At 44.9% G+C, this 23,024-nt stretch overlaps 1 protein-coding gene across 1 annotated transcript; it reads right to left on the bottom strand.

Moving 5' to 3' along the window:
• Window positions 1-2,035: 2,035 nt before the first annotated feature.
• Window positions 2,036-12,800, bottom strand: PEX26 (peroxisomal biogenesis factor 26). The gene is made up of 7 exons (XM_077871802.1): window positions 12,433-12,800; window positions 12,065-12,236; window positions 11,724-11,938; window positions 10,320-10,471; window positions 9,609-9,904; window positions 8,354-8,500; window positions 2,036-5,232 (listed from the first exon to the last, which is right to left on the bottom strand). Exons 2-7 carry the CDS (start codon window positions 12,156-12,158, stop codon window positions 5,132-5,134), a joined length of 1,005 nt encoding a protein of 334 aa, XP_077727928.1. The 5' UTR covers window positions 12,159-12,236; window positions 12,433-12,800; the 3' UTR covers window positions 2,036-5,131.
• Between the last annotated feature and the right edge of the window lie 10,224 nt (window positions 12,801-23,024).

Below are 23,024 nucleotides of genomic sequence, written 5' to 3'. Positions count from 1 at the left end.
TATTTTACCATTCCATTATACCTCACACTATTTAGCCACCACAGAATAACTGGCCACACAGTCTCTCCTCCCCTAGCTTAACCTCTCCTAGGTTATTCCTACTCTCTTTAGTAGAAGTCATCCAGCTGAACCAGTTAGTCCCACTCATCCACAAACCATTCTGTCTGGAAATTTCCATTTTTTCCACAGCTCTTCAAGCAAGCACCTGGGCTACCAAGAGGGTTAGGTGTTTAAAAAAAATAAACCTGAAAGGAAATCAACCAATATTGACAGTGGTTACCTCTGAGTAGTGGGATCACAAGTTCCATATTTGCTTCTATGTAATTATTAATATTTTCCAAAATATATAAGTATTGCTTTAACACAAGAAAAACTGTCATTGTTTTATCAGGAGGCCTAGAGACCAGCAAACAATATCTGGAGGAATGGCGCAGAGAGGGATTTCATAGGCTGCTAAGGACATTGTGCACGTTGCCTTTTAACTTCACTTCTTATCAGTCCATAAAACTAAGGTTTCCAGAGGGAGGGAAGCAAAAGGGCCCTACTTTCTTCTAGTAAACACTTCAGCGTCATGTATCAAATTCCAAAGTAGTGCTATGGCAGGAAGCTTGCCTAAGCCAGAGAGTAAAATTAACGGAATTACAATAGGCCTCACCTGTGGGTGCCAGAGGTGAAATTCCATTGGCCCTGGGACTCCTCCATGTAAGAAGGCAAAGAGGGCAAGATGGTGTGCCAGTGCCCTACTTGCAATTCATGTCAGGCCTTTCTCTTTCTGCCATTTCCTCTGGCTCTTTTCACCAGATGGCAGAGGCTGCTTTAGCACCAGTCGAGATTCAGAAAAACTGAATGTCCAGGATGTGAAAGGGCCTGCTCTTATCTCCCACTGCGGCTGTGGTAGTTACCAGACAGGCTGAACAGACTGCCCCATGTTTGCTAGGAAGTGACTATAAAGAGGCAAGACCAGTACCTGCTAATCTCAAGCTCAGAGTGGCTGTGTTTCAACTTAGGAGAAGGTAGAGAAGTTTCAATATATTAAAAAGAGAAAGGGGGTTTTATACACTGCAATCCTATCACACAATGGAATACTGAATAGCTAGTAAGAATGAGGCAGCTCTACGTGAGCCGATGAGGAACAATCATCCAAGATTAATTAATTAACAGTGGTGGCCTCTGGGCAGGAAACTGGGAGTGGAAATAAAGATACTCTTTTCCATGAATATCCTTTTGTGATTTTGAAATCTGTACCCTATATGTAAAACTTCTGTATCATTTTTAAATGCCTTACATGCACACATGTGCAAACATACATGTGCACAAGAGCGGAGAGCACCTGCACAAAGCTGAGAGTCAGTCCCTTCTAAGCGGCTTTTTGGAAGTAGAACAACTATGTCCTTCACCAGTCCCCCACCTCCACCCCTGTGATGGCCCACGGTAGCCTAATGTCACCTCTCCCCCTCACCCCAACCTCCCTAGCCTCCTGTCTGACCATAGACATTACCCATTGCTGCTCTTCTCAGCATCCCTAAAGGTTAAAATACCTGTTCTATGTTGTATTCTCTCAGAAGCCTGTAAAATGAAAAAAAAAAAAAAAAAAAAAAGTCTGTAAAACAAATCTACCAACTCCAAGTGAAGTTACCCTCCTAGATATATGTGTATATTAACAGTGAATTTCAGCCAGAGAGTGATTGATTTTAGGGCAAGTGAAGCAGGATCATGGCACAGCGACAGGAACACCAGACTCGAGGGTCAGGAGACCTTGATCTTATTCAGGCTATGCATCTCGAGGCAAATCACATCACCTCTATGGATCTCAATTTCCATAACTTAAAAAGGGGAGGAGGTGCTATAAGAAATGATCTTCCCAGATCTAACACTCTGTAAAATCCCAGCATATAATGCTGATCGCTATCCCCTCTGAACTTGATGTATACTGTGTGTTCAACAGCACTATACGATAGAAATACAAATGTGAGTCATATATGTCATTTTAAACATTCTAGGAGCCCTACAAAACAGTAAAAAGAAACAGCTGAGATCAATTGTAATAGATTTTATTTAACCCAATATGTCCAAAATATTATCATTTCAACATGCGATCAATATAAAAATTACTGAGTTTCCATTCTTTTTTTAGTACTAAATCTTCAAAATCCAGTGAGTATTTTACATTTACAGAACATCTTGATTTGGACTAGCCACATTTCGAATGCTCAAAAACCCCATGTGGCTAATGGCTAACACAGGTCTAAGTCCAACAAGGAAGCCCTCCCTTCATTTCTGACCTCGTGAAGCCCAGACTTGAAGACTAATATGAATACCAGCCTCCATCCTTAGAAAGGGTCAAAGTCTCATCAGAGCAGTTCTGATTCTGAGTACCTCGTTGGACTAGGAAGGGAATTGGGGCTGGTTATCAGACAACACTTAAGAGTTCAAGACAAACATCAAACAGAACCTAGAGGCCTGCAAGCAGAATAATACAGAGGAACTTCAGGGAACAGACAGAAAAAGAAGGTGGGCATAGTCGGGTCTTCTTTTTACTCAGACTTTTCACAATACAAAACACACCAAAGCACACAGATCTTATGTCATGGTGGCTGAAACAGTTCATTAATCTGAATATCTCTGAATACCTTCACATTCCTGGGGGCTGGGCTAGGCGACCAGGACACAGCTACCACTCACAAGAGCTCTTATTGGAGCAGGATAACATGCTAAGCACTTCCTAAGTCGGCTCTCCTTTACTTGGTCTATGAGATAATAACTCACTAACAGATGAGGACACTGAGGCAGAGAAAGGATAGGTCAGTTTCCAACTGTCACATACCTCTGTGAGTAATAGAGCAGGGATCCAAACCTGATTCTTAAACATTGCAACAAGCCACATTCCCCAGCTTCAAAGAGCTCACAGTGACTGGAGGGAACAAAGAACTTCACAGTTTTACGGCCATGAGGTCACAACCACAAGAAGGATAGGAAATAGGGACATGGAAGCAGAAGACATAGGGAAAGGATTCCCAAAGGTAACCTTGAGGAAGTCTGGAAATTTGAGGAGCTAACAAGGCAAAAAGTGGGAGCTGGACCTCCCAGAGGGAAGAGCAGGTGCTAAAGGTTCAGCGGTGTGAAGGAGCAGGAAATGTTCAGAAAACTATGACAGGCTGCACAGCCGGCGGGCAGCAGGTGTGAGGAACAGAGGCCTGCACGAAAGTGAGGTGTTAGCCAACACCAGTGCAGAAGATGCCCTAAATTGCATGATGGATTTAAGAAATGCCATGTGATGCATGGAAAGCTATTAAAGACTTTTATCTAGGGTCAAGAAAGGTACTAGATCTTCATTTTGAGAAATCATTCTAACAGAGAGATACCAAAGCTAACCTGTCTCCTTGCCTCTCCCCAGAGTTCTTAACTCTATTTAAAAGTCTATATGTAAAAGCACGGATTCATTTCCCACAGAGTTGGACCACACCCTAGGGCCAACTTTTCTACCTAGGGCCCATGAGGTTTACTTATTCTACCCATTTTACTAAAGAGAAGTTGTTGACTTGAAACTCCTGAAAAGCAACCCACTAGAAACTAATAAGCACCTCCTATATTCCTGGCATCAACATTGCCTGAAGCCCCAGCAGGGGGTGGTTTGCTTGGCCTTCAGCCTCAAAAAGCCTAGCCCCTGTTGAAAGCCTTTTACAGTTCCAACAGCACAGCAGTGTTTTATATTTACTTGCACAGAAACATCTGAGATTCTGGCGGCCAGTGACAGAAAACACTGAAACATTTCAAATTCTCAAATGCTATGGCCCCAATGCCTCCGCAATGAATTGTTCATTGACTTCAAAACCCATATCTCCCCTCTGCCCAACTCCCTCCACACATCCCTTCTAGCTCACCTGATTACCCAGTTCCATTTTCAGCTCATCAGCTTCTGGGGCTGGCCTACTTTTCAAGGTCACATGAGCAGAAAAACTTGTACATTATACCAACAGTGTACTATAACTAGAACAACAGGACATAGGAAGGGAGGCAACCAGCAACAGCGGGCACCAAGAAGGCAATGATATAGGCAGAACCTAGTGAAACAGCCATAGGAAAAAGTGCAAAAATACTATTGCAGGGATTGACAGGAAGAGAGCACAGGAATACTGTGTGTAATAGAGCAGGACTTGGCCACTGACAACCTGGAAAATTGAGCTGAAGCCCAGGGGCACCAAGCAAGATCACTTTACCCAGTGAGAAGAGCAGAGCAGCTTTACTTGGCTTTCAACAGTCACCTGAAAACCACATCCTGGTCTGAAAAGAGAGGGCCCAAGCAGTTTCAAGCCCATTGCAGAACCACAGGAATGGTGTATTGATAAATAACCTCTCTCTGCTCCTGTCCACAGATCCAGTGGAGAGGAGCATAGAAAAGAATTAAGAGGCCCTCTCAGGGATCCCTGGGTGGCGCAGAGGTTTGGCGCCTGCCTTTGGCCCAGGGCGCGATCCTGGAGACCCGGGATCGAGTCCCACGTCAGGCTCCCAGTGCATGGAGCCTGCTTCTCCCTCTGCCTGTGTCTCTGCCTCTCTCTCTCTCTCTGTGACTATCATAAATAAATTAAAAAAAAAAAAAAAAAAAAGAGGCCCTCTCAGATCTTTACTCTGCCTAATTAAGGACCTGCCTTGTGAGGCAATTTTCAGAGGTAAGTTTTAGAAGGAAGTGAAAGGCCAAGGAAGTGAAAGGCCAAGGGTCATTCCATCAGAGTTTTCTGTACTTCCAGCCTCATTAACACCCTGACCTGAGAAATCAACTCCTTGCCTTTGACAAGAAAATGGAATATTTCACGGACACGCTCCTCTCCCAAACTCCTCCTTTAGGAGGGGCCTCTGGGTATAAGGGAGTATTATTCTGGAGGATTTGTGGCCTCTGGCCCCACTTTGTTCCCACATTACCTACCAACACCAGCCGAAGTGGGGTGCAAAGGGGAGAACATTCAGGTGGCAAAACACAGTTCACCAGACTGGATCACCTCTTTCTAGAATTGGGGCTGGCCCCATTCCCACTAGCACCCAGCCAGCAACAGGAGAGCTGCCACTGATGAGTTACTCTGCTTCTGTCCTGGCAGACTTGGAGAGTAGAGACGGTGAGTGGAATGGGAAAGACCACTCAGTCGTGGACAGGAAGCCGGTAGAGAGAAAACATGCCCTCCTGAATCCGATGGAAGAGCTGAGCCAGCTTGTAGAGGAAGGGCAAGGAAGAAGGAGAAGCTGCAGGGAAAAGGAAGATGGTTGTCAGTGTGCCTGCCTCTACTCCCTTCTTCCTCCCTTCAGCCTCAAATCCCATCCCTGGGAAATCCTACTGTTTTGGGAACATGCATGATCTTTTTAAAGCATATATTGATACTTGGTGTTATTTGCTCCTCCTCCCCTTCCCAACAATAAAGAATTTCACTTTCTCTAGGATATACTTTATGAGATATATTTTCTTCACTTGGATTAGAGTGACCTTAAGTTTACTGAGAAAAAGATCCAAACTTATTATGTTTTACCCTAACTTTTTTATACACACACCAAAAAACTCGTAATGGTGGCTGCCTCTGGGAAGATATATTTGAGAAGACATTTCACTAAATTCCTTTTCATACCTTCTTAACCTGGAGCCAAGTGACAGTATTATCTATTTTCATCCTTAGTTAATTATATTGAAAATAAAGTTCAATCTACCTCTTCGGAATTAAGGTTGAACTGATTGGTTTTTCCTTATTTGCTGATTTTTTAACTGATTTTTTTCTTTCTTAAAAAGAAAAATGTTATTTTATTTTTATTTTTATTTTTTATTTTAATTTTTTTTAGAAAAATGTTATTTTTAAAGAAAGCTATTGACAGTCTATTCTCTTTACATCCTTCCTAAAGAGTTCTAGTTGCAGCCTCGTCATGGGTTCTCCTCACAGCACCACTGCTGCAATGAGTCAAGACTGCCACTGGGGGTCAGGAGTGCTAGGCCAGAGCACTGCGAAGCTCTGAGTAGCCTGGGAAGCAGCAAGCTCAAATTGCCTCTTGCTGCCCTCGCTCAGAAGAAACCAACTTCTAAAAACCATACAAAAAAATTCTAAATTTTTATCAAGTCTCTGGAACAAAGTAGAAAGTCAGAGAGTGGACAGGAATGAACACAAACTATCGTCAGCCTTCCTGAGAACTAACAAGTGACTCTTTCCTCAAACAAAGCTGTACTCCTGTCTCCTATTCAGCAAAGCAAAAAGGACAGCTTGGAGCTATGCAAAAAAGCTCACAGAATAAGAGAAAGGGGGATGCCTGGGTGGCTTAGCGGTTGAGCATCTGCCTTCAGCTCAGGGTGTGATCTGGGGACCTGGGATCAACTCCCACATTGGGCTCCCTGTGAGAAGCCTGCTTCTTTCTCCCTCTGCCTGTGTCCTTGCCTCTCTCTCTCTCTCTCTCTGTCTCTCATGAATAGATAAATAAAACCTTTAAAAATAATAATAATAAGGGGATCCCTTGGTGGCTCAGTGGTTTGGGGCCTGCCTTTGGCCCCGGGCATGACTCTGGGGTCCTGGGATCGAGTCCCGCATCCGGCTCCCTGCATGGAGCCTGCTTCTCCCTCTGTCTTTCTCTCTCTGTGTGTGTCTTTATGAATGAATGAATAAATGAATGAATAAATAAATAAATAATCTTGAGGAAAAAAAAAAGAATAAGAGAAAGGTGAATGGGGGAAATGGGAAGACCTGAAGATAAACACGAGAACTGGGAGGTTTGGGTTAGTTTCTTTTTTTTTTTTTTTCTTCCAAGATTTATGTATTAGAGAGGGAGAGTACACATGCTCAAGAGTGTGCACATGGAGTAGAAAGTGGGAGAAGGAGCAGAGGCAGAGAGTCTCAAGCAGACTCCCCCATTGAGCTCGTAGCCCAACACCAGGCTCCATGTGGGGCTGGATCTCACAATCCTGAGATTGTGACTCAAGCCAAAACCAAGTCAGATGCTTAACTAACTGTACCACCTGGGTGCACCCAAGAACTGGCAATTTTTTTTTTAAATCTTTTTTTTTTTTTTTAATTTTTATTTATTTATGATAGTCACAGAGAGAGAGAGAGAGGCAGAGACACAGGCAGAGGGAGAAGCAGGCTCCATGCACCGGGAGCCCGACGTGGGATTCGATCCCGGGTCTCCAGGATCGCGCCCTGGGCCAAAGGCAGGCGCCAAACCGCTGCGCCACCCAGGGATCCCTGGCAATTTTTTAAATAGACAAATTATTTGTGTGATCCTGGGCTAGTCACTTTTTTTTCTGGTTCTTCGGTTTCTTGACCAAAAAAGAAAGAAAAAGAAAATGAAGGGACTGGAATAGGGTTTCCAGTTTTCCCTGCAGTTTTGAAAGTTATATGTCTATTCTAAGTCTAAATTCATAAGAAGAGTAGAGATTAGACCATAACTCACATAGAGTAACACACAAACATAAAAATCTAGAAGAGTAAGCTCCTAATCTTTGGCTCAGCACTTAATTTTGGGGAGTTAATCCTCAGGAAATAACCAGGGTTGTTCCCAAATAGTACTTAGGGAGTTCATGTCTGCTGCACAGCACTGCAGAAAACAGAGTAAGAAATAATCAAAATGTTCAATAACAAGGGGTTGTTGATCAACTATGGAAGTTTCTGTAAGTTAGAATATTATTTATGTTAAATAATACATAAAATGTAAAGCCATGTTGTTCTTGTTTTTTAAGGTTTTATTTATTTATTCATGAGAAACACAGAGAGAAAGGCAGAAACAGAGGCAGAGGAAGAAGCAGGCTCCCTGCCGGGATCATGACCTGAGAGCCAAAAGCAGACACTCAACCATTGAGCCACCCAGGCATCCCTAAAGCCATGTTTTAAAGAACATTTATAACATGCAAAATTTATCTATATCCATATAGAAAGAGACTAAAAGCACAACCATTACAATAGCAAACTTATAGGCGATTTCTGTTTTCTTCCTTTTCTCTATTTTCCACATTTTCTAAAATGTACATGTATTTCACTTAGAATTTAACACAATTTTTTAGATATCCAATGAGGAAATTTTTTTTCTAATTATCACATTCTAGTCAGAGTTCATCCTCAGATAAAGTAGATGACAATGACTCAAAGTCAATGTCCGAAAGTCAACAGAGTACAGTGGATTTCCTCCAGACTGCTCTCATGGACTCCAAGGCTGTTCTCTCCTAGGTGAGCTGGGCTGGCTCTCACTGAGGTCCAAATAGTCACTCCTTATAGAAAAGACTCAGGGAGAAGTGGCATGGAATCTGTCTCCATCCCCAGCAGGCTCCCACTGACCCAGCCCCTGTTCAACTGTACCTTCCCGAGGAAGGGTGGGAGAGAAGACGGGCTTTATTACTCACCTGGATCAAACCTCACCACCAAGAGGCAGAGGATCAAGGCAGCCAGGAGGCTCTTTTTGAAGGGCATGGAAAAGAAGTGGCTCACTATAGAATCCCAAAGCCGGCGAAACAACATCATTAGTGACAGGAACTTGTGGGAGAAGGAGCCTGGTCAGGGAAAAGAGAGCATAACTGCAGGGTAGTCCAGTCCAAGAGAACCAGCTTCTCTGACTCTGAGCTTTGAGCTTAATTATGAGAGTTGAGCAAAAGGTAACAAGTCTAGTTCACTCATGTAGTTCTAAAAGAAATTCCAAAAGCTCCAAAAATGTTTTAAGGAGAGACTACAACACTAGAATGTCATCTCCTTAGGAGAGACTTTTGATAGACAACAGCTACTCAGCTGGGTAAATCTGGCATATTTGGTGTACTTTTTAAATATTACTTTACAGTATTCTTTATATTTTGGCCTAAGATATGTACAGAGAGTTACACGGAGTAATAGTTCTTGATTATCACATTAATGCAGGAAAATGAAGGGCACTCAATATATATAGTAAAGAAGTCAAAAGTGATAAATATAAACATGAACACCACCAATTTGAGAACAAGCAGTGCCAAGTCTGGAGTAGAGGACCTTTAAAATCCCTTATAACAAAATAACACACATGCCCACACCCAACTCTATGAGGCATCCCCTGTATGATAATAGCCAGGTGTATGATGTTGGGTCTTCAAATAGCTTCCCTATAAAAACCATTGTGTGGAAGTGCACTCTACTGGGCAGATACCCAGGAGATCTAGTACGTAAAGGCAGACAGAGGTAGGGCAATGGGGCCTAGCTGTAGATACAGAAGTTTATCTAAGTCAAGTGACCAACTTGTTGGAGCAGCTTCTTATTCTCCTTTAGCTATCCTATAGCACAGCTCAGGTGTGTCTGTATTGGGCCAGCTTTGAAGGAAGGAATAACATCCCACTCAGGCCAGCATGACAGAGACAAGAGATCTAGTGAGTGGACCCTAAGGAGAAGGTGGCTTTCAAGAGACAAGAATTAAGGTTCTGAGACTCATCGATACCTCCCTATATAGGGATTCTCCTTCCACTGCCAACTACAGAGGGTCAAAGTTTGGCTTTTTAATCAAATCAACAGGTTTCCTATTCTGCAATTTAGGAGTTACTCATCCAAATAATTGCTCCAGGGAATGTCATGAGAACCCCAAGGTATAGGGGAAAGCCCACAACTCCACTTTACAGTGGCCACAGAAGGATGATGTCCTACCTTCCTGGTTCAACTTCTGGGCCTCCTCAGAGCCCAAGTGTTGGTGTTTCTGCTGTTGCTTTGCCTTCCGAATGTCCTGAAGTACATCCAACCGCTCTTCCTCACTGAAGGCTGCAGAGCCCACCACTAGCTCCTCAGCCTCTGACAAGTAGCCGAGAGGCAGGAGCACCCGCTGCAGGTGAAGTTCTGCCAAGGCTCTGTATTCTGGAAGGCCTTGATTGTCTGGGTCTTGCAGCCAGGCACTGACCACTTCCAGCACAGCTCCAGGCTCCTGCATTTTGCTGTATAAAAGAACACTGCAGCCCCAAATAATACAATTTCAAAAAAAGAATAGTCAGTGCTCCACAGCTGATTCTCCTAACTACCACCCTTTCCCACTGAACCCCTCCCCTATGTCCTCCAGTCCTTCCCTATGGGATGAGGATACTGAAAAGAATTAGGGATTCCTAGGAAGTTGCAAGAAGCTCTCTCAGCTAGGACATACTCCACTTCACATCTCCTATTCCCATTGTCTCTTCTCCTCTTTTTCTCTACCCCATTCCTAAATTCTCCCTTCCTCATCCTTCATGGCTATGTTTTGGGGTTAAAAAAATTAGATATAGAGGGAAATGGTAGGCAATGGGGTAAAAAGATATTAGGCACAGATTCAGAAAAAGACATGAAAATCCGCTTTTTCCTGAGCCAATCCAATGAATCAGAACAAGGACCTACCATAGTTCCAGGACTTTGGGGGGTAGCTTTTCAGGGACCTGGTAATACTGAAGAACCCAGGACAGGACTTCCCGCCACCGATTCATTTCTGCCAGGGCCTGGATCCCCACAACACAAAGGGAGCCTTTCACCTCCAAGGAGCTGCCAGCAGAAAAACCAATTCAAGTTTAGGAATGGTTCCCCTCCAGGGGCGCCTGGGTGGCTCAGTCAGTTAAGCATTGACTCTTGGTTTCTGCTCAGGTCATGATCTTGGGATTGAGCCCCACTTCCTAAGCTTCATGCTTAGTGTGGGGCCTGATGGAGATGCTTTCTTTCCCTCTACCTCTGCCCCTCCCCACCCTGCCTGCTCACACACAAGGAAGGAAGGAAGGAAGGAAGGAAGGAAGGAAGGAAGGAAGGAAGAAAAAGAAAGAAAGAAAAGAAAAGAAAGAAAAGAAAGAAAGAAAGAAAAAAAAAAGATAGATACTCATTTCCATTACTACATTCACCCTGGGATTGTTCCTCCCCAGCTCCCAACTCAGCAGCCTTCACCTCTATCCTCCCCTTTAGTGAGTATTCAAGAGGATCTCAAATTACAACTGGTTTCTTGAGTGCCAACACAGAAAACTGCCCTTTCCCCCAGGAGTTCAACGTCCCCGTAAATCTCATGGAGGCAACTCAACTGTTGCCTAACATACATCTTTGTATCCAGATGAAATTAGGGTAGGGAAAAGGGACAATATGTAGCACAGGTGTATGGGTGGAAAGAGAGCTGGAGCTAAAAGTCTGCCTAGTAGAACAGTGGGGACGCTGCAAGGTTTCTGGTTGAGTGTGGGTAAAGGAACTTCACAACTGGCTTGTTAACACCACGTGAGGTACATCCAGGTACCCCAAATCACGGCCTCCAGCATGTACTGCAACAGGCCCGTATCCCCTATCCCCTAAAAACACAGCCAGGGTTCCCCAGTTCGTCGTTTTCTGGGGGCCAGCTTTGACTATTCTACCCACCACCTCCTGATGCCCTCAACTTCCCAAAGAGGCTAACAGCATTAGAAAGAGCAAGGCAGAGCCAAGGTTTTCTCCGGATTGATTCTTTAATCCCGTCCTTCAACAGGACCAGGACACTACTCCAGCTCCGAACCCCATTTCCATTTATCAGCCAAGGTCAGAAGCGAACAACGCGGGGGAGAGAAGCATACCTAGACTTCCACCACCCGCTCACTGAAATAATTTAACACTTAGTGCACATCTGTCTCCCCCGCGCCCCCCCCCCCATGCCACTGTACACGGAACAGGGAGAAAAGAACTGGCTGTGAGTTCTCACGAAGCTCTATTAACCTCCTCTCCCAAGAAGAAAAACGCGGTCATTGCGCAGTGCCTCAATTTCCTCCTCTGTAGAAGGGGCACACCAGCCTCTCAGAGGGCGTAAGGCTCCTTGTGAGCACCCCGGGAAGGACAGAACTGCCAAGATCCCGAGGCCCTCGGCCAGGTCACCCGGAAAGGAGCGGAGCCCAGCACGTACGCTGCCGCCTGGTCGCCGGCCAAGCTCCGCCAGGCGCGCTCGCAGGTGCGCAGCGCGGCGCGGAAGTCCAGGTGCACCACCAGGAGGTCTGCGGCGTCCTCCAGCAGGGCGGCGGCGGCGGCGGCGGCGGCGGGCTGGGCCGGGGCCGGGGCCGGGGCCGGGGCCGGGGCGGGGGCGGGGGCCGGGGCCGGGGCGGGGGCGGGGGCCGGGGCCGGGGCGGGGGCGGGGGCGGGGGCGGGGGCCGGGGCCGGGGCCGGGGCGGCGCGCGCGGGCTCGCTGCTCCTCACCGGCCCCCACAGCCCGAGGGCGGCCGCGGGGCTCGCGGAGTCACTCTTCATCGCCAGCGGGGTCAGGGCCTGTTTCCGCGGACGTCAGGGCAGCAGCCTCGCTGGGAGCCGCAGCACACTCGAGCCGGCCTGGGAGAAGAGGGACAGTGCTCACAGCCTTGCCCCCAGCCCTTCCCGAGGCCGAGTCCCGGAGAAGGGAACCCTAGTGGCCGCATTTAGGGCAAAGGCTGGGCTCGCCGGGCGGCTGCTGCAGATCAAAACAGCCTGACACCCGGGGAACCAGTTTACACCTCAGATTTGCAGAACAGCCGCATCCCTGGAATACCTGGCCCCACGACATGTACGGATACCAATTTAGCCCCGGGAGTGCCGTTCCAGGTTCCTTTTCATGAACAGAGCCGCTCACTGCAGGCGCGGGACAAGGGCACCGACATCTCCAGCTCTCGCAGTCCCCTGTGGACTCACGGGGTCCCCGGGGGCGCGGAGGACTCTGGGAGTTGTGGTTCTCTGGCTCTCGGCTCAGCCGCCATCTTGATGCAGATGCGGGAGTTCGGACTACAGCTCCCAGCACACCACGCCCCAGAGACCCTCACTGTCCCCGGAGAAAACACACTGGCGCCCAAGCTTTGGAAAATCAAACCGAAGTCCCCACACCGACCGGTCCCAGCAGAGGCCAGACGGAGGAAATTCCGGTAACGGAGGTGGGGTTACGTGCCGGCTTCTAAAGCTGAGCTTCTGCAAGAGTAGCAATTAGAACTGCAGGAGGACAGAGCGCACCGAGGGGAAACACCGGAGCCGGACGCTTCTCACGCGTTTCGCCTTCCCAGACGGCTCGCATCCGGCCCGCGCTTCCCGGGCCTGCCCCGGCGCTGAGCGCTCCGCGTACCGTCGCATTTAATCCTCCCCTCAACCCTGGGGGGATTAAGAGCAACTGTTAGCCCCATTTCACAGGTGAGGACGTTGGAGCTTATTTAAACAGTTTGCTGAAGGTCACACAAAAACCAAGTCAACAAGGCTATTTTTGCTCAAAGCCATATATTTAACCACTATTCTGTTCTACAGGACAGGCTTGAGTTCTACATTTTCTATTCAGAGAATTTACAGTCAGTCATTGCACAAGCAAGCTCATTGAGCCTCACTGCTTCATACGAAATAGAGATATTGTGAAAACAAAGCCACATGGTGTTAATGCAACTTACAATGAAGAACTAATACAGAGCAGGTATTCAATAGATTACAGCTATAATAATAATTATTAAATTATTTACACAGATACCTAAACTACATCAGCTATTGTATTATGTGCTTCCCCCAGACTCTGCCGAATCCATACTAGATTCTCTCAGCTTTAGTTTCTCCTCAGTTCCCTACCTTTTGAACTCTTTGCAAAAATTCTCTAGAATTGTTTAGTCCCCGGGTGATTAAATTAGAAACTTCAGGCACAGGGTAAGTGCCAGTTTACACCATACATCCCCTTCCCTTATCGCTGGATATAGACACACCCATCTGCTAGGCTTTCAGCTCTCTGCAGAAAGTCCTCATGGAAAGCTGAGGCAGAAACATGAAAGCCATCAAACTCTGAAGAAAGAGAAGTATGGACCTGTAACCATATAAGATGATAAAGTCTGGACTTCACTTATTCTTCAAGTACTTTTTGAACACCTGCTAGGTGCTAGGCCCTGTTCTAAGTACTGAAGATCCTACAGTGAACAAAAGAGACAAAAATATTCACTTTTGTAGAGTTTATGTCATAGTAAAAGGAAACAAAATAAATAAGTAAAATACAAACAGTAGTATGTCAGATTATAAATGCTCAGGAGAAATAGAGATTGGGAGTGACAGCAGTGGAGAGGTAGGGTTGGTATCTACATTTAATTTTGTTTTCTAACAGGAAATCCAGGGTTGGCGGCAGAGTAAAGAGAAAATGTGGACCTCATGCTCAAGACTAGCCTCTGTCAGCAAGATCACTATTCACTTTGGAGCACTGCCCTTGGGACCAACATATTTTCAGTATTGCTTGTGAAAGGCTCCACCCTAATCTCTCTTCCTCACTGGCCAGTATTCATTCCCACACAAAAAACTCCAGAGGCAAGCAGAGATCCCTGGAAAATGTGGATCAGTATGAGAATCAAGTTACCAAAATGTTTTATCAGTTCTGCTTCAGATTTCATTATTATTACACTGCAAATAAAAACCCTGTTCTCAGAACTAGGTTTAGAAGTCTTCCTGAAACATCAGGAAAGCAGTAGGAGCATCAGAAAATAGACTGGAGCAGGCCTAGACAGGTTGAGACTAGCACAACCACATCCCATCGTGTCCCGGAGCACCACCTTAAGACTGAAAGGGCCAAAAAAAAAAAAAAAAAAAAAAAGACTGAAAGGGCCCCTTCCCTAAATCCTAAGTTTCTTACCATTTCCAAATGCTTCCAATAGATGGCAGCACAGCCTTAAAAGAAGCACACCTGCCCCTGCCGGAAACAAAATTTGCCTGAGTGGTGTGGCTGCCATAATGAGGTCAAGATTGGGGAGTGGGGTTGGGGTGTGTGAAAAATCACATAAAAATATGATTGTGTTCTACTGTGTTTCACCCAGTTTTTCACTATACAAGAGTTCAGTGGTCGGTACGTCACCTCTTATCCTTAAGCACTGTTACACCCATAAATTGACTACCACTGGGACACTCCATCGTCTCTCCTATGTCTGAGTGTACCCAGAATTTCTCAGGCTAAGACACGGTAATCCTAAACATGAGCAAGTTCATTCCACTGAGGGAGAGTGAACAGATAGTATGTATACCTGGTTCACGACACAATCTGTGAAAGCACCTGTCCTCCCCTTGTGATAGATCAAGGAGTGGAAATAAGGCCTGATCTAAGATTTGGTCCATGCTAATATTTGTATTATTGGAATCTTTTCATTTTGGGGAAATAGAGTAAATGAGATGAAAAATCCACATCATGAGCCAACCTCTAACCCAGACCCGAGCTCTGGAACTTGGTGTTCCTCCTTCTGCTCAGCAGTGTGCTCAGTCTACCAATGTATTGCCTTAAGAATGTGGATTTGCTCTGCCTGCTTTAAGCAGGTATTGGTTGGTATTTTTGTAGCAGAAAGAACTCTAGACTGGAAGATGAGCTATCCCAGTTAGAATACTGGTTTCTTCGGTGACTAAACCAGTCATCAGACCTCTGGAAAGTCACTGAAACACTCTGGGCCTTAGTGTTCTTTTCTGAGGATATGGATAACAATACCTGCCACACAGGGTGGCTGTGAGGGTCAGAAGACACCATGTGACTCTAAATCCTCAGAATGGTTCAGGCTGATATAAGGCTAGTTGGGGAATGAGTAAGGAGAAGAAAGAAGAATCCCTTTATACCTCAAAGTTCCATACTCTAACTTTCTGACCTAGAATTTGACTTGACTCTTTCTTACTAAGGTCAGTAATGTCCATCCTGTCCCGCCTTTTCCAAACTGGTTCTACACTCTGTAGCAATAGACAGCATCCATAGCTACCCCTTCTAACACATCTCTTCCAGCCAGGGGCATTGGTGGATAAAGCTCCAGTGGAGTAAAATCATACCTAGTGTGGACTTTTGACCAGAAGCAAGCCAGAGAGATAAATATTAGCAGGGTGTTTTTCCAGGATGGCCAAGGGGGTGTGCCTCCCTTACTCCAGACCTTCATCTGTTAGTTGGCATTTTTATGGCTCTTTTTTAAAGCCTGGACTTGGTATTCAAGACAGAACTCAATGCTTCCTATTTGCTCCTCACCATACAGACACAGCAGGACTCTTATTTCTGTGTCTAAGAAGTAATCATCATAATCATCCTCTATTGTACTTTACAAAAATAAGACAGGTCAATTTATATAGTATGGTATTAACTATGTACTAGGTGCTACTCTGAGTGCTTTACATTAACTCATTGTTAGCATCAACAACTCTATAAGTCTTTGTGCCATCCCTATTTTGTAGATGAAACCAAGGCACAGAGAGGTTAAGTGACTTGCCAAAGGTCACATAAGACATGCGAAGAAGGGCTGGGATTTAAATCCAAGCAGTTTAGCTGTAGAGTCTTTCTTCTTAATTAACACCTAATAGGGCAGCCCCAGTGGCGTAGCAGCCCCAGTGGCGCAGCAGTTTGGTGCCGCCTGCAGCCTGGGGTGTGATCCTGGAGACCCAGGATGGAGTCCCACGTCGGGCTCCCTGCGTGGAGCCTGCTTCTCCCTCTCCCTATGTCTCTGCCTCTCTGTTTCTATGAATGAATAAATAAACTCTTTTAAAAAAATTAACACCTAATACTGGCCCTACCAAATACTTCACTTATTTTATTTGAGCATAACAACCAACCTGTGGGCAAAGAAACAGATATATTGTTATTATTCCTATTTATAGATAGGAAACTAAAGCTCAGAAACTGCCGGAGCTTAAAACATTTGGTTTCAGTGGCAAAGCTGATGCAATTACTGGAGATTTCTAACCAGATCCCATTTCTAACCAGATCCGTAGCTCCTCTTCACCACCTTAAAGATGACTGGAGGAGCCACTCTGTGGAGACCTGTTGTCCAATTTCCACTGTTTCTCACCCACTACAGGAGTCAGAGGATTCACTCAGAGAAGTCTGAGCAAATCTTCATGATGCCAGACCAAGCCTGAAAAAATCAAACAAATAATGGCTGCTCCTTAGGAATAAGTCAGCCCTGGCTCTCTCACGGAAGAGTAGAAAGATGCTACCTTCTCTCTGGAATCTTTCCTAATCACACCTAATTCAAGCTAATCACTCCTTCCTTCAAACTCCCAATTGTGCTTTGCTTTTTTTATGCCTTTCTTATTGGTCCTTCCCAATTTCCAAGTCTTCTTATAGTTATTTGTGCCATTTCCCTATTCAACAGTGCCCTTCCTGAGGGTAGGGACAGAATCTCACTCGTCTCAGGATCCCTGCATGGTCTAGCAATGGGCACACATTGCTCAGGAGGAACCCCACCTCTCCTGAGCTATTCTGCATCGTTTGGTCTTGACATTCTCTGGTGAGCACTGTGTGAAGAGGTTGGAAGCTGAGGAGATACATGCCGTCAACCAGCCCCTCCAAAAGGAGAGACATCTGGGCAGCCCGGGTGGCTCAGCAGTTTAGCGCCTGCCTTTGGCCGGGGGTATGATCCTGGGGACCCGGGATTGAGCCCCGCATCGGGCTTCCTGCATGGGGCCTGCTTCTCCCTCTGCCTGTGTCTCTGCCTCTCTCTTTGTCTCTCATGAATAAATAAATAAAATCTTTAAGCAAAACAAAACAAAAGGAGAGACATTTAAATGTGTTTCCAGATACCAATACCCCTGGCCTACCTTCCTGTCCACAGGCAATTTGCAATGTTCCTTCTTGTTGTCTCTTCCTTATTTCCTAGGAAATAATCAAATAACCTAGTCACCCTGACTGATAGAATTTTAGAGTTGGAAGGAGGCTTATCATACTACATACAGCCAAGGAAACTGAGGCCAGGAGAGGTTAAGCAATAGATTAATATTACACAGCTGAAGAAGGTAGCTTGCTCTACCACATACCGACCCAGAGAGGACCTTACCTTGGCTTAAACATGTTTTCCTCACTAGCCCAGAAATCCCTGCCACTAATTGTACTTTGGGGTAATTTACAGCATCAAGGTCACTGTTAATGTACAGATACTGGCAGCACATGGGACTATTGCCAGGCATTGACAATCACTGCACTGCAAGAGGGGAGGGGAGGGGAGGAAGAAGGGAAGGGAGAAGAGAGAGTCTCCCTCCCTTCCCCTCCCCTCTTATCTCCTCTCCTCTGTCTTCTCCATGAGAGCAGCAGTGGTTCTCAAAACCTACAGTTTTTGCACCTAGCAGGCCTTATGGGGATGGAAGAGTTCTCAAGACACAGTTTTAATATTTCAAGAAGAAATTGTATATTTACCTACAATAAATGCTTATTTGTTAATAGATTTTATTTAGTTGACAAAGCATTCCAAAACATAGGATTGATGGAGATGTAATTAAAAGTGATTACTTGTATTTAAAAGGCTGAGAACCATGAGAGAATATTTACGTCCCAAGTTATTTCCTGAAATTATCTCCTGAAGTTCAATTTTGAGTCAAATACCTTAAAGTATTTGAGGAATGGTGGAGAAGGGAGAAATGTTGGGAGGATTTCCAGAAATCTTAATTTTAACTGCATCCAGGTAAAGGCAGTAAGAAAGGAAGGGTGTGGTAAGAACCTCAAGGAAACTTTAATCTAAAAAAAGAGAACAAGTGGTGAGCATTTTGTAATGCATATAATTCTCAAATCACTACTTGTATATAATATTGTATGTCAACTATATATAATAGTGTATGTCAACTATACTTCAATTTAAAATAAATTGTTGAGGGACGCCTGGGTGGCTCAGCGGTTGAGCATCTGCCTTCAGCCCAGGGCGTGATCCTGGAGACCCGGGATCGAGTCCCTCATTGAGCTTCCTGTATGGAGCCTGCTTCTCCCTCTGCCTCTGTCTATGTCTCTGTCTCTCATGAATAAATAAATTCTTTAAAAAATATATAAACAAAATAAAATAAATTGTTGAAGGGCAGGCCTTCAGTCTTAGCAATCCTGATAGTGTAAGTTAACCCTAATATTGGACTTCTTACTCGTTGAGTACAGCAAGTAAAACAAATATTTGCCCAACACTGTTGCATGTGTCCAAGGCCTAAAACAAATAACATAATAAGCATAAAATAACTAAAAGGAATTGCAATTTGCCTTTGCATTTGTTTTAATTATTACTCTCAGACAGTGACCTCAAGAGCATCTTGGTATCCCCACCCCTAGCCTAGTGCTATGGTCTACAGGTACTCTGACCCCACTCGGCCACTGTTTCAGGAGCAGAATAAGATTGACTCCAGAAAGAACATTAAAAAGTTAGTAAAGTGAGGAAAGCAGATGTCTGACCATATTTTTTAACCAAGGGAAATTCAGTTCATTTCAAAAATTAACGACTATGCAGGGAAGCTCCAATCTGTTGTTGCAAAGGCCTCTTCTACAAACCAGTAAGCTCAGTAGGAGAGAAAAATACCCTTCCTAGGATTCATTCAGGCTCAACTATGGGAGGTGCTATTCACATGGAGTCTGAACGTACCCTCTGGAGTTGTGAGGCTTTATAACCTACAAGTCCTACCATGGCAGCCCTGTTTGTTCCTGGCTCCACATTAACATGGGCTTCGATGCCAAAATCTGAAAACTTTCAGTTCTTTCTGGAGACAATTGTTCGTGACAGCAAGGAAGAACATGCCCATCCTCCATGCCCATTCTTCTGTCCTCGTTGGGGACGCGCTGCACCACAGACAAGCTGCCTCCAAGCTTGCGTGGACTTGCCTGTGGAAAGTTTACTGGGAAGATTATCATGAATGGTAAGGCATGCTGTTTTGTGTCCTGCTGGGAGGTTTTCTCCTTGTGCATCGGGTTCTGAAATATAGCAGGACCGGGGAAGCCCATTAGGAGTAGGCTCACCACACCCTTTCTCTAATCAGTCGTGACAAAGGGTGATTACCTGGGCCACATGAATGAGTAGGTGAGTTGCTAGTTCTACCTGACAGCCAGGGCTAAGGGACCAGAAAGAACAGAGACAGAAAAACAGGAATCACGTGTTACCACAGCAAATAAGGAAACTCAGGTACACACAGGAAAAGATTGAAACTACCATATTATTACAGCCTAGGAAATAAACAGAAATAAAGGGTCACCTCTTCCTCTCCTCGGGGTCATCTTGGAGGGATTCCATTTCCCGCCAACTCCTTTTCACAGGACTTGTCATCACCATGTTCACAAACTTCTCCTTGTTGCCAGAAACTCAATTTTCCATACCTAAGAAAATGTTTTCTGGGATAAAGGATGACCGAATAGATTCTCCTAGTGTTTTACAACCTGAGATCTGCCTGTTTGATATCTGCTTTTCTTTAGTCTTTTAACTGTTTTTGTTAAAATTATCCAGATCCAGAGTAAAAATAATCCAAACAGGGCAGCCCCGGTGGTGCAGCGGTTTAGCGCCACCTGCAGCCCAGGGCGTGATCCTGGAGACCCTGGATTGAGTCCCACGTCAGGCTCTGCATGGTGCCTGCTTCTCCGTCTGCCTGTGTCTCTGCCTCTCTCTCTCTGTGTCTCTATGAATAAATAAATAAAATCTTAAAAAAAAAATAATCCAAACAAGACAGAAAAGTATAAGAGACTAAGAATCACCTGAAATCCCATCACCCATAAATGACAAGTTTTAATATTTTGATGAACATCCTTCCATAAATACACATAGTATATATATATATAATTATACATTATTATGCTGCCCTATAACCTGTCTTACTCATTCACAGTGTGTCATAGGAATCCTTTTTATTTTCAGATAGGATATTGCTGTTACCCACTACCTAAAACAAGAAAGAAATAATCTTGCTGTTACTAGTAACAATTCACATTTTTGTAGTTCTTTGTAGCTCAAAAGCACTTGCACATCTTCAATCCTGTGTCATCCTGAAGCTGCAAGGAAAACTCTGGGAAGTCCCATCTCCCTTTTTTATGAGTTTAATTCTAATCATCCCTCATGTTGGTGTAGTACTTTACAATTAAGAAGCATCTTACATTACTTTATTTATTACAAAGTAAGATGATTGAAAGTGAGGTAAGTTGGACACCTGGGTGGCTCAGTCGGTTAAGTGTCTGTCTGCCTTCGGCTCAGGTCACAATCTCATGGTCCTGGGACTGACCCTAAGATCCGTCAGTCCTGCTCAGCAGGGAGCCTGCTTTTCTCTCTCCCTCTCCCCCTGCATTACTCTCTTCTCTCTGTGTGTGTCTCATGTAATCCTCACTATCCCCAGAGATAATATAACTAAGATTTAGAGAGCAGTGATTTGATCAATTTCCACAGGAAAACCAGGTGAGATTTTAATCGAAATGTGTCTGACTTTAACATTCCCTGTTGGGTTTTTTTTAAGATTTATTTATTTATTTTAGAGAGTGGGGAGAGGTAGAGGGAAAGAGAGAATCTCAAGCAGACTCCCCCGATGAGTACAAAGCTAGATACTGGGGCTTGATCCCAGGGCCCTGAAATCATGACTTGAACTGAAATCAAGAGCTGGACACTTAACTAATTCCCCTGGGTGCCCGAAGTTCCTGTGTGTGTGTATGTGTGTGTGTGTGTGTTTTAAGATTGTGTTTATTTATTCATGAGAGACACACAGACAGAGAGAGTCAGAGACACAGGCAGAGGAAGAAGCAGGCTCCATGCAGAGAGCCCAACGTGGGACTCGATCCCAGGTCTCCAGGATCACGCCCTGGGCCTAAGGCGGCGCTCAACCGCTGAGCCATCTGGGCTGCCCCAGAGATCCTGTTTTGTTTTGTTTTGTTTAAAGATTTATTTATTTATTCATGAGAAACACACACACACACACACACACACACACACACACACACACACACAGAGGCAGAGACACAGGCAGAGGGAGAAGCAGGCTCTATACAAGGAGCCTGATATGGGACTTGATCCCAGGTCTCCAGGATCACACCCTGGGCTGCAGGCGGCGCTAAACCGCTGCACCACCGGGGCTGCCCAGAGATCCTGTTTTTAATCACAGCATCATCCTGCATTTTATAACAACTAACCTTAGTGCAACGTTGTACAAAACACTCTATAATATATTATTATTTCCATTTCGTAGCTAAAGAAACCAAGGCCAGAGAGGTCAAATAATTACCTGAATCAGAGCCAGGACCCAATCATTTGATTCTAAATCTACTACTGTTTCCACTACACTGGGCCAGTCCTGCTGTAGTGAAATCTATTTCTTCTTCAACGAGAACAAAGGTCAGTCTCTTCCACAGAGACCAAGCTCTTGATCACATGCACTTGCGGGTTGGGAAGGTGTGAAACTGTAGAGCTCAGATCAGGTCCAAATCACTCCTTCTTCATGCTTTCTTGTGCTTTGGATGTAAGGGAGAGTTGGTCTGTCTTATCCTTTACTTTCAGAGAGGACAGAGAGACAGCATTTATTCTTGATGACACGAAATGAGAGATGATGAAACAAAATAGAATGAGATGCAGGGAAAACATTGAAAACAGGGTAGATGGAAGGCATATACAAGGAGTTAAATAGAATCTTTTTGATATACAGGCAGATTTGGTTTGTGGAGGCAATTAAGAAGTGAAAATTAATATTTTCTTCTTTAAAGATGACAATTTTTATTTATAAAGCACTCCTTGCTGGAATAAGCTCAAAGCATTTAATGGGCACTGGCTAATTACCCCACCCAACAATCTGGCAGCCAGGAAAAGAGAGAGATAATTATCCCCATTTTGCAGGCAAGGAGACCAAGCCACAGAAGAGTGGTGCCTTGCATAAAACCAGAGAGCTGAAAATAGAAGGCAAGCCTCCTAATAGCACCCTTCCACTCCACTGTATGTTTATAGACGTAGACTCCTGAGAAAGGACAACACACTTGCTGGCCAGAAAAAAGCAGCCGTCACTCATTGGGAACTACAGCTCCCAGCAGACACCAAGAAGACAGGGCTGTGCCCCTACTGCCCATGCCAGATTCCCAAATATGGAGAAGGACTGGATTTTGGAAGAGGAACAGAATGCTCACCCTTGAAAGAGAGGGAGAGACAGAGGGAGTATGAGGTAAGTTTGGAATATTTAACTCTATCACCCAAATGTCTGCCTGGGTTTTGAAATATAGCAGCCAAAGTCATGATCTTTTCATAAATCTTACTAGATCTCACTCTGTAAACCAAACAGTTACTTTAGCAGAACCCTGTTTTTTCCTGAGATTAGATATATGCTAGCAGGGGTGGTTCAGTTCTAGAAGGTCAAAGACCTCCTCTGAGCCCAACCAGCTCAGATGGTAATGGTGGCAGTGGTGAGAAAGAACTCAGAGAACAGCTCTGC

The sequence above is a fragment of the Canis aureus genome, chromosome 25 (genome assembly GCF_053574225.1).
Source record: "Canis aureus isolate CA01 chromosome 25, VMU_Caureus_v.1.0, whole genome shotgun sequence".
In the NCBI taxonomy this organism is placed as follows: domain Eukaryota; kingdom Metazoa; phylum Chordata; class Mammalia; order Carnivora; family Canidae; genus Canis; species Canis aureus.
The sequence above is the reverse complement of the archived record's forward strand: the minus strand, read 5'-3'. Positions and strand labels throughout refer to the sequence as shown.

Excerpts from the sequence above, each read along its gene's own strand:
- PEX26 (XM_077871802.1), bottom strand. The coding sequence starts at position 12,158 with ATGAAGAGTGACTCCGCGAGCCCCGCGGCCGCCCTCGGGCTGTGGGGG. Across the intron at positions 9,905-10,319 it reads CCCAAAGTCCTGGAACTATG|TGTTCTTTTATACAGCAAAA; the intron begins GTAGGTCCTTGT and ends TTGGGGCTGCAG. Across the intron at positions 5,233-8,353 it reads GGTGGTGAGGTTTGATCCAG|CTTCTCCTTCTTCCTTGCCC; the intron begins GTGAGTAATAAA and ends TTTTCCCTGCAG.